This window comes from Canis aureus, chromosome 22 (genome assembly GCF_053574225.1).
Source record: "Canis aureus isolate CA01 chromosome 22, VMU_Caureus_v.1.0, whole genome shotgun sequence".
NCBI lineage: Eukaryota > Metazoa > Chordata > Mammalia > Carnivora > Canidae > Canis > Canis aureus.
In genome coordinates, this window is record NC_135632.1 from 51,457,744 (window position 1) to 51,473,738 (window position 15,995).

At 50.6% G+C, this 15,995-nt stretch overlaps 1 protein-coding gene and 1 long non-coding RNA gene across 2 annotated transcripts in view; one reads left to right on the forward strand and one right to left on the reverse strand.

The window, feature by feature from the left end:
- Positions 1–534: 534 nt before the first annotated feature.
- On the reverse strand, positions 535–1,957 carry LOC144294403 (uncharacterized). Its single transcript, XR_013361796.1, has 2 exons — positions 1,674–1,957; positions 535–1,482 (listed from the first exon to the last, which is right to left on the reverse strand). It is a non-coding gene; the product is annotated as an uncharacterized LOC144294403 (long non-coding RNA).
- Positions 1,958–2,119: 162 nt separating this feature from the next.
- Positions 2,120–15,995, forward strand: part of ACSS1 (acyl-CoA synthetase short chain family member 1) — a 58,647-nt gene continuing 44,771 nt past the window's right edge. Inside the window, exons 1-2 of the mRNA XM_077866046.1 lie at positions 2,120–2,441; positions 11,947–12,043. Of these exons, the coding sequence (XP_077722172.1) occupies positions 2,135–2,441; positions 11,947–12,043 (404 nt within the window). The 5' untranslated portion in view covers positions 2,120–2,134. The remainder of the gene's footprint in view (positions 2,442–11,946; positions 12,044–15,995) is intronic.

The following is a 15,995-nucleotide window of genomic DNA, read 5'->3' on the forward strand; positions in this document are numbered from 1 at the left end:
TTTTTAAAAAAGGTTTATTTATTTGGTGGGGGAGGGGGCAGAGAGAGAAGGAGAAAGAGTCCTAAGCAAACTCCCCACTGAGCTTGAAGCCCGATGTGGGGCTCGATCTCATAACCCTAAGATCACAACCTGAGCTGAAACCAAAAGTTGGACGCTTAACCAACTGTTCTACCTAGGTGCCCTTGTTCTTCTTTATTTTAAAGTTGAGTCAGTTCTATGTACTTTTCTCATCATTCTCATGGGATCTCTTCCTCTGGAAGGCTACATGGGCTCCCTTATGGCATCACTGCTGACTTCCAAGAAAGCCATTGCTGCAGCTGGGGCCTCACAGGGCCTAGGTCTGGGTCTGTAGGGAGGAATGCCTCCCACCTTCCAGCATCAGAGCAACCCACCAGCCTGAATTTGAGAGATGTGGCGGGCAGGTTCCTCCTCCTAATGGAGCAGCCCACTATCACTGACACACACAGGATAAAGTGTTAGTGGCAGTCTTTGGGACTGCCTGCCACAGTTATAATCTTCACTGACAATTTTATATTTTCCTTTTTTTTTTTTTTAAAAAGATTTTATTTATTTATTTATTTGAGAGAGAGAGGGAGAGTAGCGGGGAGAGGGCCAGAGGGAGAGGGAGAAGCAGACTTCCCGCTGAGCAGGGAGCCCGATATGGGGCTTCATCCTAGGACCCTGGGATCATGACCTGAGCTGAAGGTAAATGCTTAACTGACTGAGCCACCCAGGGGCCCCAACAATTTTGTAATCTTCTATTAAAAATGAGGATTCAGGCCAAATGGTGAAGCAGATACTGTGGTGGGAGTGGGAATGCTGGGTGAGTGCTGCTTTTCTACCTGAACACCGTGTGCTCTTTAGTAAGCCTGTTTATTTCTTTGGGATCCCTTTTCTCATTTGTTCCACCAGGGCACTGGTAATTGGTGGGACTTGATAGCTGTAGATAATTTTTAAACTAAGTAAACAATGCATTTGGCACAGAGCGAGGCACATGTCTAATGCTAGCTATTGTGACTCTTCAGCAGCCTTAAAATCCTCTATTCTCTGGCAGGAGACAGGCACAGCACACACACACCACACACACACACACACACACAGCAGGGCGTGGACTTGAACTTCCAGTGGAAGCTCTTCTGAGACATTCTCTCCTGCCAGGTCGTTCCCTCTGCAGGTTTTATAGCTAACAGGAAGGAATCTTTTCTAGACCCAAGGAACTCAACCAACCAGTTTTCCAAATCCCCTTTCTCCTCTATTTGCCTTCTTTATTATGCCTTTATGTCTTGGGTGTTGAAATACTTAAGAATCGGGTTGAGGCAACTTCCTATGAGTTTCCTTCTATCTTCCTTGGCGTGACAACAAAAACAGGGTCTCCAGTACTGAGCTTCTTGTGTGCCCGTTGCAGGCCAGACGTCCGTCCACAGATACTATCGCATTTAATCTTGACTGCGGCCCAGGGGAAAGAGGTGTTACTCCTGTTTCCTAGGAAAGGAAAACACAGGGACACAGGGAGTTTAGGAAACTTGCCCAAGGTCACAGAGCTGGAAAAGTCAAGGTTTAACCCAGGCCACAGATGCTGGAGCGACGGTACCCAGCTCGTTTGGCCCAAGGGGGCGGCTTAGGTGTGTTCTGGAGGGCGGGGGCAGGCTGGCCCGGCTCGCTGACAGGCTCACCCTCCAGGGCGCACAAGAGGGTCGATGCTTTGACCTCGGCCTCTGAGATGCTGCAAGGACCTCGCCCTGGTGGCCTCAGACCTACTGAGCCGCTCTGGGCCGGGCCGGGCCTGCGACGCACGTGTCGCTGGTGTCTTTGGTTTTTTGTTTTGTTTTGTTTTGTTTTGCGCTGTGGGGTCCCGGAGAGCCGCGAACTGAAAGCGAAACGGCCCGACGCCCGGCGTCAGGCCCCGCCCGGCACGTGGGGGAGCCTCCGGCCGCGCCCCGACGCCCCCTGTCCCGCGGCGGCCGGCGCTGGGCGAGGAGACGGGGCGGGGGGCGGAGACGGGGCGGGGCGGAGACGGGGCGGGGCGGGGACGGGGCGGGGACGGGGCGGGGACGGGGCGGGGCCCGAGGCTGTGAGCCGCGGCCCCTGCTCGTGGTCCGGCTCGGGGCTCGGAGCGCCGCGGGCGTCGGGCGAGATGGCTGCGCGCGGCCTGGGGCGCGGCCTGGGGCTGCTGGTGCGCGGCCTGTGCGGGCGGCCGGGGCGGCCGGGGCGGGCGGGGCGGGCGGGGCGGGCGGCGCGCGGGCTCAGCGCCTCCCCCGCGGCCGCGCAGCCGGGCTCGTACGAGGCACGGAGCGCCCTGGCCGCGCGGGAGCCCGCCGCCTTCTGGGGGCCGCTGGCGCGCGACGCGCTGGTGTGGGACGCCCCGTACCACACGGTCTGGGACTGTGACTTCGGCAGCGGCAGGATCGGCTGGTTCCTGGGAGGCCGGCTGAACGTGTCCGGTGAGTGGGCCGCGGGGTCCAGGCGAGGCCCCTCGTGCAGCCCCTGCGGCCGCTGCCCAGCCGTGCGCCTCGCCGCCGCCGCCGCCCGCGCCTCCATCCACCGCCCGCAGAGCTGGGCGCGGGGCTCCGTGCGCTCGGGGCGCGGCTGCGGCTGCGGCTCCCCCGGGCCGGCCTGCGGCGAGGGGCCAAGGGCGCGGGGCGCGGCGCGGCGGGGCCCCCGCTGCGGTTCCCAGCGACTCGCGTGGGGAGAAGGCGCCGTACGGACGGACCGAGGGGCGGGAGCGGGGCAGGGAAACGTCCCGCCAGTAGCAGGAGTCAGCTCTGTCCTCGCCCTGCGGCCTGCGGGCGGGCAGTGGGCGCCTCCCGACCCTCGCGGTTTGCCCGGGACCTCCCGGCGGTCGAGGCCCCAGAAGCCGGCCCCGCCAGCCAGCCAGTCTTCGGCAGCCGCGAACCCCGGATCCACCAGCGTTCCCTGAAGACTTGCGAGAGGCGGTGGGCACACTGCGCCCCGGGCCACAGAAGGAGGAGGCCCAGGGGCGGCGGCGGTCCTGGCCAGGCCGGGAGGAGGGGGGTGCGGTTAGGCCCCCGGGGCAGGACGGGACCTGCAGCCACCTGCGGTCGTCAGAGGGCCGCCCCATGGCCCGGACCGCGGCGCTGGAGGGAGGCCAGGAGCTTCAAGGGAAGGGCCTGTACAGCTTCAGGCAGGGCAGTGACCGGGCCTGAACTGCCAGGTAGGACCTGGTGTCTGGCATAACTCCGCCACGCACTGGCCCAGTTTTTCTACTCCTCTGAACTTTGGTCCGTCCCCCCCAGGCCCCGCCCTTACCCATATAAACTGGGCAATCATGCCCACCCGCTAGTCTGGTTGTGAGAACGCAGTGCTAGAAGGTGGGCAACAGCCCAGCACTTCTTGGTCAGCAGTAAGCAGTGGTGAATTCAAGTTATTACATTCAGAAATAGCTATAAAATTATGGGTAGTGTGTTCCAGTTAACTTCCAGACAAAGAAACTTAAGGGAACTTTGGACCAGATCTATGTTTTTTTCGTATTGTATTACTTTGCTGGTTTAATCAAAATGAGCCACTTACTAGATAAGTGTTTTCTCTAAAATTGAGTCAGCAGCAAGTGTCCTTGAACTAGTGAGAAAAAAAAGTAAACCCTTAGGTTTGCAGAGTTGGTGGAACGTGCCTTTAAAGGGAAGGAGAGCAACCCACAGCAGAAATGCGCAGAAAGTGCAGCTCCTAGAGGCTGCTTCTGGAATGGGAGGCCTGAGGCCACTGTGAACATTCACGGCTGGCTTGTGTCCACTTGTAGCCTCTCACTCTTTGATAAGACAGTGGGGATGGACATCCCGGGTCAGGGGCAAGGCCCTTGTGAACCTCACTCAGTCAGGACTGGGTGTGGTCAGCAAGCAATTCTTCTTCCTTTACGGCTACCAAAGAAAGCAGCTGAGCTTCAGAAACTGTTGTGTTGAAAGACAGCTTTTCGCAACTTCCTACCTCTAGGGCATATGCTTGCGCACTCATTTGTCAGGAAAGCTCTGCCCTTTGCTAGTGTCTGCAAACCACACAGGTGACAGTATGGTAAAGGGCTAGGCTGTAGCTGCCCTGGGACCTGGGAAGCACCTAAAAAGTTGTTGGCCTGATCTTTAGTCAAAACAATGATGGTTTGTTCCAAAGAAGCGTTGCTCTCAAAATTGCCATTAGCCTCTTCAGGAGGATCTGTGCTAGCAGTTCTCAAGGTGGGGTCCCCAGACTAGTAGCATTAATATCATCTAGAAACACGAGTTCTCAGACCCCATCCGAGACTATCAAAATCAGAAACCTTGGGAGTGGGCTCCTGCCATCTGTGTGTTTGTGTGTTTAAAGATTTTATTTATTTATTTATTTATTTATTTATTTATTTATTTATTTATTTATTATTTATGTATGTATGTATTTATTTATTTATTTATGAGGAAAGAGAGCAAGCATGAGAGGAAGAGGGACAAGCAGACTCCACACTGAGCATGGAGCTTAATGCAGGGCTTGACCTTATGACCTTGAGATCATGAACTGAGCTAAAAATCACAAGTCGGATGTTTAGCCAACTCAGCCACCCAGGTGCCCCCATCTGTGTTCTTAACAAGCTCTCTAGGTGCTCCTGATGCACATTCAAGGTGTAGAACCACCGACCTCTCTATACCCCAGACCAGTGCAAATGAAGGTACTTCTGAAATAGTCAGGATTGGGATTAGTGTCCTGGAGATGACTCCTTGAAGCAAACAAAAATGGTATATGGGTAACGAATGGGTATAATGGTCCGGGATATATCTAGCGTCACACCTAGGTTTGAATCCTTGCTTTCCCCTTAGTGTTCTTTGCATGCGTTTCCTCATCTGTAAAGATAGTGTGCAACTAAACTCTCTTCTAGTTACTGTTGTTGCCTATCCAACCACCCCAAGCTTAGTGACATAAAGCAGCAACCGTCTTATTATTCTCCCGGATTCTGTGGGTCAGGACTTTGGACAGGGCATGATGGGTAAGCTCTAGGGGTTGGCTTATTTTTGCTTCTGAAGGCTGTCTGGGGCTGTTGCAGCTGCCCTGCTTCTCACTCCCAAATCTGAGGCCTGGCCTGAGATGACTGCAGGCTGCGCCGAGCTGGAACTGTGGCCGGAAGCACCTCCACAGGGCTTGTCACAGGATGGGTGACCAGAGGTCTCAGAGACCAATACTCAGAGCCAAGCTGCTAGCCTTCTTCTGACCAGCGATGTACGTACGACCTGGGGACATCTGGGACTGTTGTTAGCAGCAAAGGAGAAAACGCTTGTAAAGCATTCCTTGCACCCAACCCCTGGCTTTTGTTATTTATTAATGAATCATGGGGAAGACTGCAGCCTTGAACTTGGCCTTCAGCAGTGTTACTGGAATGCTGCTTCCTCTGAACAGAACCACATGGGTTTGCATGTGATCAGTCTGGGATAAGCGGGAAGCAGGCTAGGGAAGGCATGCAGGTGGCCAACATGACTCTCAAAATTCATCCTGGGTCTCTGGAATAGGCAGGTCACCAGGTGGGGCCATGGTGTCAGAGGCCTCCTGGGCAGGGCAAGGACAGCCTCCAGTTGCTTCTATTACATTTATGTAAACTACTTTGCAGAAGGTTCTTTGGAAAGCCAAGATCTAAAAAGGATACATTTTTTAAAATTAAGTTTTTGATTTTAATTCCTGTAGAGTTAACATATCGTGTTATATCAGTTCCAGGGGTACAATATAGTGTGATTCAACAATTCTATACATTATTCAATGCCCATCAAGATAAATGTACCCTTAATCCCCTTCACCTATTTCACCCATCCCCTTCACACACCTCCCCCCTGATATTTGCAAGTGACATAGCTGATAAAGGGTTAGTATCTAAAAAGAGTTCTTACCAGTCTTTAAAATTTGGCTTTGTCTTTTGCAGCCCTCAACAGGTAAAAGTTTGTGCTCTGTGGCACATAAAGTCAGGATGTCAGGAAGTTGCAAATATAGAACTGGAGAGTAATCACGTGTGTTGCTTTCAAAGCGCACAGCTAAATTAGGTTTTCTTTCTTTCTTATTTTTAAAGATTTTATTTATTTATTTGGGAAACAGAGCATGAGCAGGGGGTGGGACAGAGGGAGAAGCAGAAACAGACTCTCCTCTGAGCAGGGAGCCTGACTCGAGGCTTGATTCCAGGACCCTGGGATCGTGACCTGGGCTGAAGCCAGACACTTAACTGACTGAGCTACCAGGTGCCCCTAAGTTCTGTTTTTATAAGGACCAAATTCAGAGTCAGATTTTTTTTTTTTATAAGGGTTTTCTTACTTCTAAGCAAGGGTGTAGAAAAACTATTTTTATTTGGCCATTGAATACAGAGATTTCTGGATTCTTTTTGGAGCATGAGTTGAAACTATGGAAACCATTTGCTGTGCTTTTCTCCTCTTTATGACTGTACCTCTCATAATGCAGAAGGTAGACACACTGAGATTGGCAAGATGCTGCATTTCTGTGCTTCATTTTTCTCTCAGGGATGAACTTTTATTTTTGCGGAAGTTTTATTTTTTTATTTTTTTATTTTTTATTTTTTTTATTTTTGCGGAAGTTTAAATGAAAGTGTGACTCCTGGCCCTAGGGGGCGGGTCTTCCTGAGGAGACTGGATTCTTCCCAGTTGTCAGATGCATGACTTACTTTAAATAGCAGATGCTTCTGGAAATGTTGGCAAATACAATTTGTGACTGATGTAATTTCTTAAAATGTGCCAGGGAGAATTTCTATTTAAAGAAAGTGCATTGTGAATCCTTTTGTGAATATTAACTCTTTCATTTCTTTTGATTAAAATTGAATTTCCATACGTGGGTTCACTTAGAGTCAGGGAGGGGAAGAGATGTGTTTAAACAAATGACAAGAAGTTTTTGAAAATTCCTACATAAGTGTGTGCCATCTTTATAATGGAAATGATAATCCTATTGTAATCCTTTTTTAAAAACAAAACTCAGGGGCACCCAGGTGGCTCAGTCAGTTAAGCATCTGACTCTTGATTTCCGCTCAGGTCCTCATCTCAGAGTCTTGGGATCCACCAGCCCTGCGCAGGTCTGGCTCCATGCTCAGCAGGGAGTCTTCTTGTCCCTCTGCCTCTCCTCCCGATTGTGCTCTCTCTCTCCCAAATAAATCAAATCAAACCCTCAAAACCCCTGAGCCACCAGTAGGCGTTTGCTTAACTGTTTGCAGAGTTGCGTTAGGGAGGGTGCAGACCTGTTCTTAGGAACACGATGGAGCCTCATCTCACTTCATCCTTGTGACACTGATGTGAAGTGGTTGGTGGTCCCACTGCACAGATGTGGAAGTGAAGGCTCCAATTCATGTATAGCGATGAACACTACAGAAGATGCCCAATGCCCCGGGGCCTGCATTCTATCTAGATGAACCACACATCAGTGACAAGTGAATCCACATTGGGGTAACTTGCTCAAGGTTATGTAGCTGCTAAGGGGAGAATTATCCCCCCCACCCCAACCCCATGATAAAGGAATCTTAGGGACATGGTCCTTGTCCTCAGGGACTTGTAACCTAGACGAGGAGGACTTAGCAAAGCCAGCATTGTGTCCCAGAGTGGGGACCACTGAGCAGGTAAGTAAGCATTAGATGGTGTGAGCTACCAGGTGACAGGGAGCCAGAGCTCACTGTGTGTTGGGGAGTTGGAAAAGGCTTGCAGGAGGAGGTGGGGTTTGAGCGGAGCCTTGGATCACACCAGGTCCTTGACTGCTTGTTCTTGGAAATGGAATTTTCTTGTCCCGCTGCCCAGGTCTTCGGGTGGAGGGTTTGTTTTTAAATGTGGAAGAGGAAGAATTTTCTTCCTTCTACCCTCCCTCCCTTCTTTCTTTTCCTCCCTGCAGTTGAGGCAATAGCAGGTGTTAAAAGCTAACACATCCACAGCGTTTTAGGGCTACTGTCACCCCAGGTCCTGCACTGTGCCTTGTGTACATGCTGGTGTCATCTGAGTGTCAGCTGTGGCAACTGTGGAGAGTGTTTCTCTTGGGAACACAGCAGCACCATCTGACCTCATCCAGGAAACTGGAAAAGCATCTAATTCCTAGCATGTCTGTGAATCAGGAGCCATCACCCCCACATAGTTGAGGAAAATGAGATTTAAATTAGATAAGCAGTGCACTGTCTGTGCTTCAAGACTGGCTGGACAAGGTCCAGACTCCAGAGCCTGGGTTTTCCCTTTGACTCTAGGCTGCTATCCAGCAAAGATCTGGCCAGATGTCTTACGGAGTCTTTACTTACTCTTGTCCCCAGAGGAAAAAGAAAGCCACACACCCCCAACCCTGAATCTGAAATAGAATATGTGTAGATGTAAGCACACAGGTTTGTCTGCCGAGCGGCGTCCTGGGCCGGCAGCAGCAGCAGTACATGGGATCTTACTAGAGGTGAAGATGCACATGCCCACTTGGACCTGGTCCTTCAGGAACTCAGGGTGCAGCCTCGCCTTCTCTGTGCTAACAATCCCTCTGGGGATTCTGGGGGATTCAGAAACGCTAATTTAGACTAGAAAGAGACCTTGAGGGATAAACCCAGTAAGACAAGAAGAGGCCTGTTCCCTCCCTGGGCATGGAGCCAACCTGGTATCTATCATTCACATTGCACTTTTGCCCTCCAGCTTGAGGACTTGAGTGGTCCATCCATCATTCAGAGCTGTGGTGCTTCTTTGCTCTGTGCTACAGGTTAGACTGCACATGTACAAATATGGACAGGGAATTGGATCCCTGTCCTTAGAGGGGCAGCAAGTATAATATCTCAGGGAAAGTTAGAAGGAGGCATGAGGTCCACGGGTTGTAAAGTGCTCAGAGTGGGAATGTGTAGGCCAGACCTTCAGGAGTATGGACACCAGGTGAAAGGCAGCAGTGTGGACAGTAGGACAGTGTCCCACACATAAGGAGAAACAGTGCAAAGGCCCTGAGGCAGGAAGGAAGGAGCTCACCGGACTCAACATGATCAGTGGAGGGAGGTGGATCACATGGAGCCTAGTGGCTGCTTGTTGAGCACTTCCTGTGTGCTGGGAAGGCGCATAGGGGACACGGTACCTGAGGCTCAGTGCTGACTTGCCTGAATTCCTGCCGTCCCTCAGCCCCAGGAAGACAGAGATACATGGCTGGTCTCACTGGCCACCCATCTGCACCCTGGATACCCAGTGTCCATCCTGTGGCAGGTGTCCCTCTGCTACTTTCTGCAGCTCTGCCTTCCTGCTTGGTGTAAACCAGGTGCAGGATGCCCTGCTGGGGTCCGAGGCTCCAAGCTGGGCGGTCATTCATGGGGTAAGAAGTATGTCCTGGTGCCCTGGCTGCTGTGGGAACAGGCAATGCAGGGAGCTGAACTCTGGGTGAGGTGTTATGTGCGGTTTGAAGCCCTTCCTACTGCTTTCTGGCTGTGGCCTTGGTTGGGGGGGGGCGGGGACAGTGTCACTGGACCACCAGGAGCACCTGGAGACTGTTTCCCAGGGTACATCTGAGCTGCCCACTTTTCAGGGTGACTCCAAGGATCAAACTCGGAGTGGGAGAAGGTATTTTAGAGCAGGCTTCTTGGATAGAAGCAGGTTTGGGGTGAGGCTGAGTGTTTGCTCCTGTAACCAGCTCACTTGTGATGCCTGGAGCAGCCAGGGGCCCGTAAGCACTCATGCGCAGGTGGGAGCAGCTCCCTCCTCCGGCTGGACCACCCACCCCCACTCAGTGCAAAGCTGTACACCTCCCTGGCTTGTTGTGACCTGCCCAGGGTCACTTCTTCCTGATCCATCACTTAGATCCACCAGGGCCAGGCAGCAGGAGTGATGTGGCGGGGGTGGTGGGCTGGTGCTGGGAGTCAGGAAGTGGAGGAGGGGGGCAGCCCTATTGGGGGGTGGTCAGTGCTTCAAGGCCCAGGCAAGGATGTGGCCTCATCTGCTAGTTGCTCAAGAGAAGCCAGAAATCTGTGGTTTTAGCGTGAAAACTCTTCATTTCTAAATTTTGGACTGATTCTCTCTCTCTCTCTCTCTCTCTCTCTCACACACACACACACACACAAACACACACAATCAGGTTTCTAGTGTAAATCCAGATTTTGCCACCAACCTCCTTCTCAGTTTGACTTCTAGAATTTTCTATCTTCTACTTTTATGGCATTTCTTCTTTTCCACTTTTTGAGTAATTCAAAGACCTCGCCTATAGTGTTAATGATTCTTCCTGATGACACATCTTCTTTGTTTAGTAGATTTTTAAAAAAAGATTTTATTTATTCATTCATGAGAGACAGAGAGAGAGAGAGGCAGAGACACTGGCAGAGGGAGAAGAAGGCTCCATGCAGGGAGCCCGATGTGGGACTCGATCCTGGGACACCAGGATCACACCCTGGGCTGAAGGCAGGCGCTCAACTGCTGAGCCATCCAGGGGTCCCTGTTTAGTAGATTTTTTGAGGTATGACTTACATATTTGTTAGGAGCCAGAAAGTTCAAATGATTCCTTTTTTTTTTTTACTGTAAGAGTAAATGATAGATAAAATATCCCAATAGGAAAAAAAATGTAATTCACACACACACACACATACACAGCTGGACTATGTAAATATTTTCATGTGGGTTCATCCTTTCAAGAATTACGGGAGTCACATGATCTTTTATGGGTATGAGCTCCCATAACTTTTGTCAGGACAGTTACCCCATCAAGAAATATTCAGGGCCCTGTAGCTCATTATCAGTTGATAACAGTACCCTGCAGTCATACAATAGCACTTCAACTTTGGTCTTTTAGATTCCTGTCATAGTCTTGTGATTAGACATGGTAGATAATTCACAGCCTATTTGTATGGGAGGAGATTGAATTGGAGAAAATAAGTGACTGCATTCAAAGAAAAGAAAAAAGAAAAAAAAATTATATACCTAGACATTGGGGGGTGACTCTGAAGACCAGGTGGACAGAGGGCTGCTGGCCCCAAAAGCTATTTGCAGTCTTGGTTTCTCCTGCTGAAGGAAAAGTGAGTCACGAAATGTGGCTGTGAAGGCTAACAGGAAGGGGCACCAACACGAACCAGATTGAAGCTCACCTTGAAATCAAGAGGAGTGAACAGGATAGTAGCAAATGAGCCTGATCCTACAGGTTTACAGTAAATTGTCAGAACTGACCTTCTGTTTTTGCAGGCATTCATGTGGTCTGAGCTTGGGTAACGGAGGGGGCGGGAAGCAGAGTCTTCCGGAAAACTATCATGGCATTTCCCCAACATTTCATCACTTGTTGGAGCAGAGGCTGGTTTGTGGGGTGCTGGCTGGACATCTGAGAGGGGATATGAATCCTTGTCCTAGATGGCACCTCCCGTGGACTCGAGAGACTGCTGCATGAACTGTGTACCTAATCAGAGGCAGCCTGTTTGCATTAGCATTCTTTCCAAGATCTCAGGTTACAGTGCTCCGCAATAGCTGCCTGTTAGAACCACCCAGGGAGCCTTGAAAAGCACAGGGCCAATTGGGGCCATTGTCCCTGGGGGTGGCCCTGGTGATGCCTACGTGTGGCGGGAGTTGGGATGACAAGTGTGGAGCACTGCTTCAGAGTATTCCCAAGGGATCACCCTGCACCTGTGAGATGCTATTTCTGTACTGGTTGTCTTGTTCGGCAGGCTCTGATGATCACTCTCCTTGCAAGGATGTAGAACCCTTGTCTTTGAGGAAGGTAGGGTTTACATCAGTAGAGTATCACAAGCCATGGCAAACCAAACCTACCCCTTCCCCAAATTTAAAAGCACCAGGTATGGGGCACCTGGTGGCTCAGTGTTTGAGCATCTGCCTTCAGCTCAGGACATGATCCCAGGGTCCTTGGATCGAGTCCTGCATTGGGCTCCCTGCATGGAGCCTGCTTCTCCCTCTCCCTATGTCTCTGCCTCTCTCTGTGTGTCTCTCATGAATAAATAAATAAATAAATAACCCCCCCCCCCAAAAAAAAAAAAAACCCACCAGTGTAACATCTGTAAAACCTGTTTTTGTGCAGTCAACTGCTTGGATCAGCATGTTCAGAAGTCCCCGGAGAGTGTTGCTTTGATCTGGGAGCGGGATGAGCCTGGAACTGAAGTGAGGATCACATACAGGTACTGTGTGTCCCCTGACAACATCTCAGTGCCCAGTGGGTCTCCTGGGAATATATGTCTCTGTGGGAGACACCAGCACCAAACACCTCTGCTGGGTTGTTAACAGGAGCAAGATTGCCCAGCATGGAGGAGGGCTGCCCCTCTTGTTCACCTTGGCAATACTTGGTGCCTTTCGGATCCCACAGAAGCATCTGGGTCTTTGGGCACAAATGTGATGAGTGTTCAAGGCAGAGGGAGGCTTGTGGCACAGTTCTGTGTGCTTCTGTCTGGTTCTAGGCAGAGGTCATCTGTATATCAAGGGGCATGTTTCAGCTTTGGAAATGTTCTCTGGTCCCAGGAAAGTAAACATGAATGCAAACTGAATAAAATACTTGCTGGGTGGGATAAACAACTGAGCCTACTCAGCCTTTTTCTCTCTGTGCTGAGAGGGGGAGCATGAATAAGGTCAAAGCCATCTAAAGAGGGGTCCTCCTGACGTTTGTGTTCTCTGAGTCTTTAGATAAGTTCTTCACACATTCTGAATGTCAAGCACTTTTTTGGAAGCTGCCCGCATGTTGGGTGTTTGAAGGAACCCAGCACCCAGGCATAGTAACCCGGCTTTCCAAGGCACAGCCTGTGCCCAGGGATCTCTAACGTTTGTCACTGCAGGCTGTTGGTTTTCCTTCTCAGGGGGTAAAACCCACTTCAGTTAAACATGAACGTCCCTTTCCAGTGCTATCTCAGAGCCACTGTGAACCTGAGGTGGGTCCGTTATCACCAGCACCACCCCTCCCCATCTGGTGATGCTTGCTCCCTGGTGGGCAGCTTGTGACTTTTCTTGCCCGATCATTCAACAGGTTTCACGGAGTGCTACTGTATCCGTCAGGACAGGTTGGGGTGTGTCATAGTAACAAACAGTCCCCAGGTGCATGGTGGGGGGTGGTTGGGTGGTCATTTTAGACTAAATAGTCAGGGAGTCCTCTCCAAGGAGGTGACATCAGAACTGAGGTCTTGTAGCCAAAATTGGAGGAAGAACTCCCAGGCCCATGCAGGACTGTGAATCAGTGACAGTGACCTGGGAACAGAGAGGGGGTGCATGTGGCTGGGGCATTGGGAATGCAGGGGTGGTAGGAAGGCTGTTCAGGGGCCTGGGAGCAGCAGTGACTCCCCTGCCACTCAAGTAAGTGACTTGGGGGCCATTGGGCACCTCTAGGTTTCTGTTTGTTTCTCAGACTCAGGTTTTATCACAGACCAAATTCACCAAACCTGGTAAAATTGTACTCAATGTGACTTTTGGATGCAGCCAACTGATGTTTGATAATCTGCTGCAGCTCCTCGTGGGCACCATCTTACCATTCCCCCCGACCCCGTTTCAACAACCCTCGCCTGTCATGCCCTTTCCCCGCCTCTGCATGGTTTGCTGACCTGTCTCCCTGCTGCCTGGCCTCCATGTAGCCCACCAACCCAGCACTGGCCTTGGGAGCCTTGGGCCACCCTGACAGCTGAGGCAGATCCCCAGGCTCTGTGCACACTGGAGTTTGGGGAGCACTGCTCTGACAGACAGATGGGCTTCACCATTTGTAACTATTATTGGCCCAACTTGATTTATGTTTGATTCTTTAGTAAAAGATTAATAAGACTCTGGGTGGAGGTACATGGGCTTACCGACTGATTGCTGGGGACCACTCTTCTTTCTGTCACTGCCTGGGCCCCAGGACCCCCCTGGGCTGGATGTCCCCCATGCACACACTGAGTCAGTGGTCAGCAGGGTCAAGTGGGCTGCGGCTGGGCTTGGACTGGCCTGCTGGGGGTGGGGTGCAGGGTTGAACATAAGCCGCAGGGGAGCTTTTAGGGCTGTAGCTCACAACACTTTCAGTTTCTTTGTACCAAAGCAGGGATGTGCTCGTGAACACAGGCAAAGGGTTTATTATTCCCTCTATAACTGAGCAGCCTTAGCCTGAAATGGTTTTACAAACCATTAGCTGGGTACAGCGCCAGATGCCTGTTTCTAGCTGCTGTTGGAGTAAGAAGAGACGTGTGTGTATGGTCATCTGAAACCACAGATAGTTTTTGACAGACCTGGTTTGTTGTTCTGGTCATTTTAGGTTTTTGACATGAGATTTTCATTCTCTTCGCTTAAAGGAGAGCCACCTAGTTGTTGGTGCTGGATGTGCTGCCAGCATATAAACTGCCACTAAAATAAAGAGCTTCCTGCCAGGTGTCTCACATGGTGGCTGCCAAGCTGCCTTTGTCCATGTTCTGAATTGGGGCCTGAGCCCTTTCAAGACACTCTATGGGGCTGTGGTTTTCAGAGCCTGGGGTGCTGGGGACCACAGCTACCTTGTCTGTTTGGAGGTCGGGGGAGCCAATCCCGACTCCTCCTCCACTATATGCTGTCAGGCACAGAAGGTGGCAGGTTGGGGGCACGCGGTGGCTTGGCTAAAGGAGCAGCTGTCTTCAGCCTCAGGATCAAGCCCCAGGACAGGGGTGGCCTGCTCAGTGGGGAGCCTGCTCCTCCCTCCCCACTCCCCTTCCTCCTGCCCATGTGCTGTGTTCTCTCTCTCTAATAAATAAATAATAAATAGTAAGTAAAAAAAAAAAAAATAAAAAAAATAAATAAATAAAAGAAAAGGCAGGTGGCATGTTGGCAAGTCTAGGACTCACCCCCGGGACAAGCACTGTGGCCTTTGCCCTGGACATGGATATGGAGGACTTTGCATTCTGCTGTCCTGAGGCTACTTTCTGCTGGTGGAAAGTGGCCTCAGGGAAGGCCTGTAGTCCTCCATCTGTAGAGTGGGGTACTTGTGATAACCAAAGTGATTCCACCCATAGGCACAGGGCTGTGATAGGAGGAGGTGTTGGAGGTGAAGGTAGCCCTAAATAACAGTGATGATTACAACAGCAGTGACTTTATCCAGTACTTTCTGCAAGTGAGTACAGGACTGTCTTAAGCATTGTACCAGAGTTACTTTATTTAAATACCACGGCCTGATTAGATAGGAATTACTATTGTTTTTATTGTTATTTCCAGCACTTTATTATGAAAAATTTCATAACTCGAAAAATTTCAAGCAGTGTACCTACTGTGTATCTAGCACCTAGGTTCTACCTTTACTGTTTACAATGCCTTTTTTTTTTTTTTAATCACATGTGATTTATGTATCCATCTTTCCATGGGTCAGTCCATCTTATTTTTTGGGTGCATTTCAGCAGCATAGCATTTTTTTTAAAGATGTTATTTATTTATTCATGAGAGACACAGAGAGAAGCAGAGACACAGGCAGAGGGAAAAGCAGGCTCCCTGCAGGGAGCCCAATGTGGGACTCGACCCCAGGACCCCGGGATATGCCCTGAGCCAAAGGCAGACGCTCCACCACTTAGCCACCCAGGCATCCCATTGACAGCATGGCATTAACTGGAGTTCATTGTGTGTTTATTTTCTCTCTTTTGATGTGAGATTTATATACAATGAAATGCACACATGTACATTTGCTGAGTTTTGATCGATGTGTACAACTGTGTAACTCAAAATGCCTCTCGAGATACAGAATAGAGATAAGGAGGGGACTCAGAGAGAGGAGCAGATCTGTCTAGGGACAGCAAGGTCAGAGTGGATCCTCATCCCCCGCGGGCACCATCACCTACTGCAGTCATGATCAGTAGCCCCACTGGGGCCTGATGATGCAGCCTTTCAAACTGACCACATGGGCCTCTGCAGCTCTTAGGGAATGGTTACAAGGTGTCTCATTCCTCAGGGGCCTAGGTCTCTCCCACCTGGGGCTGCTGCATTTTTTTTGAGGAGGTATATTTCTGGAGAATCATTGTAGAGCTTATAGTGGGGACCAGCAGCTCCTGCCCAGCAACCCTTAGTGAGCCCTCTATCCTGCTCACCAGAATCTCTACCACTTAACCACATGTCTAAGCGGACACAGGCATACTCGTGCACATACACATGTGTGGGTACATATATGAA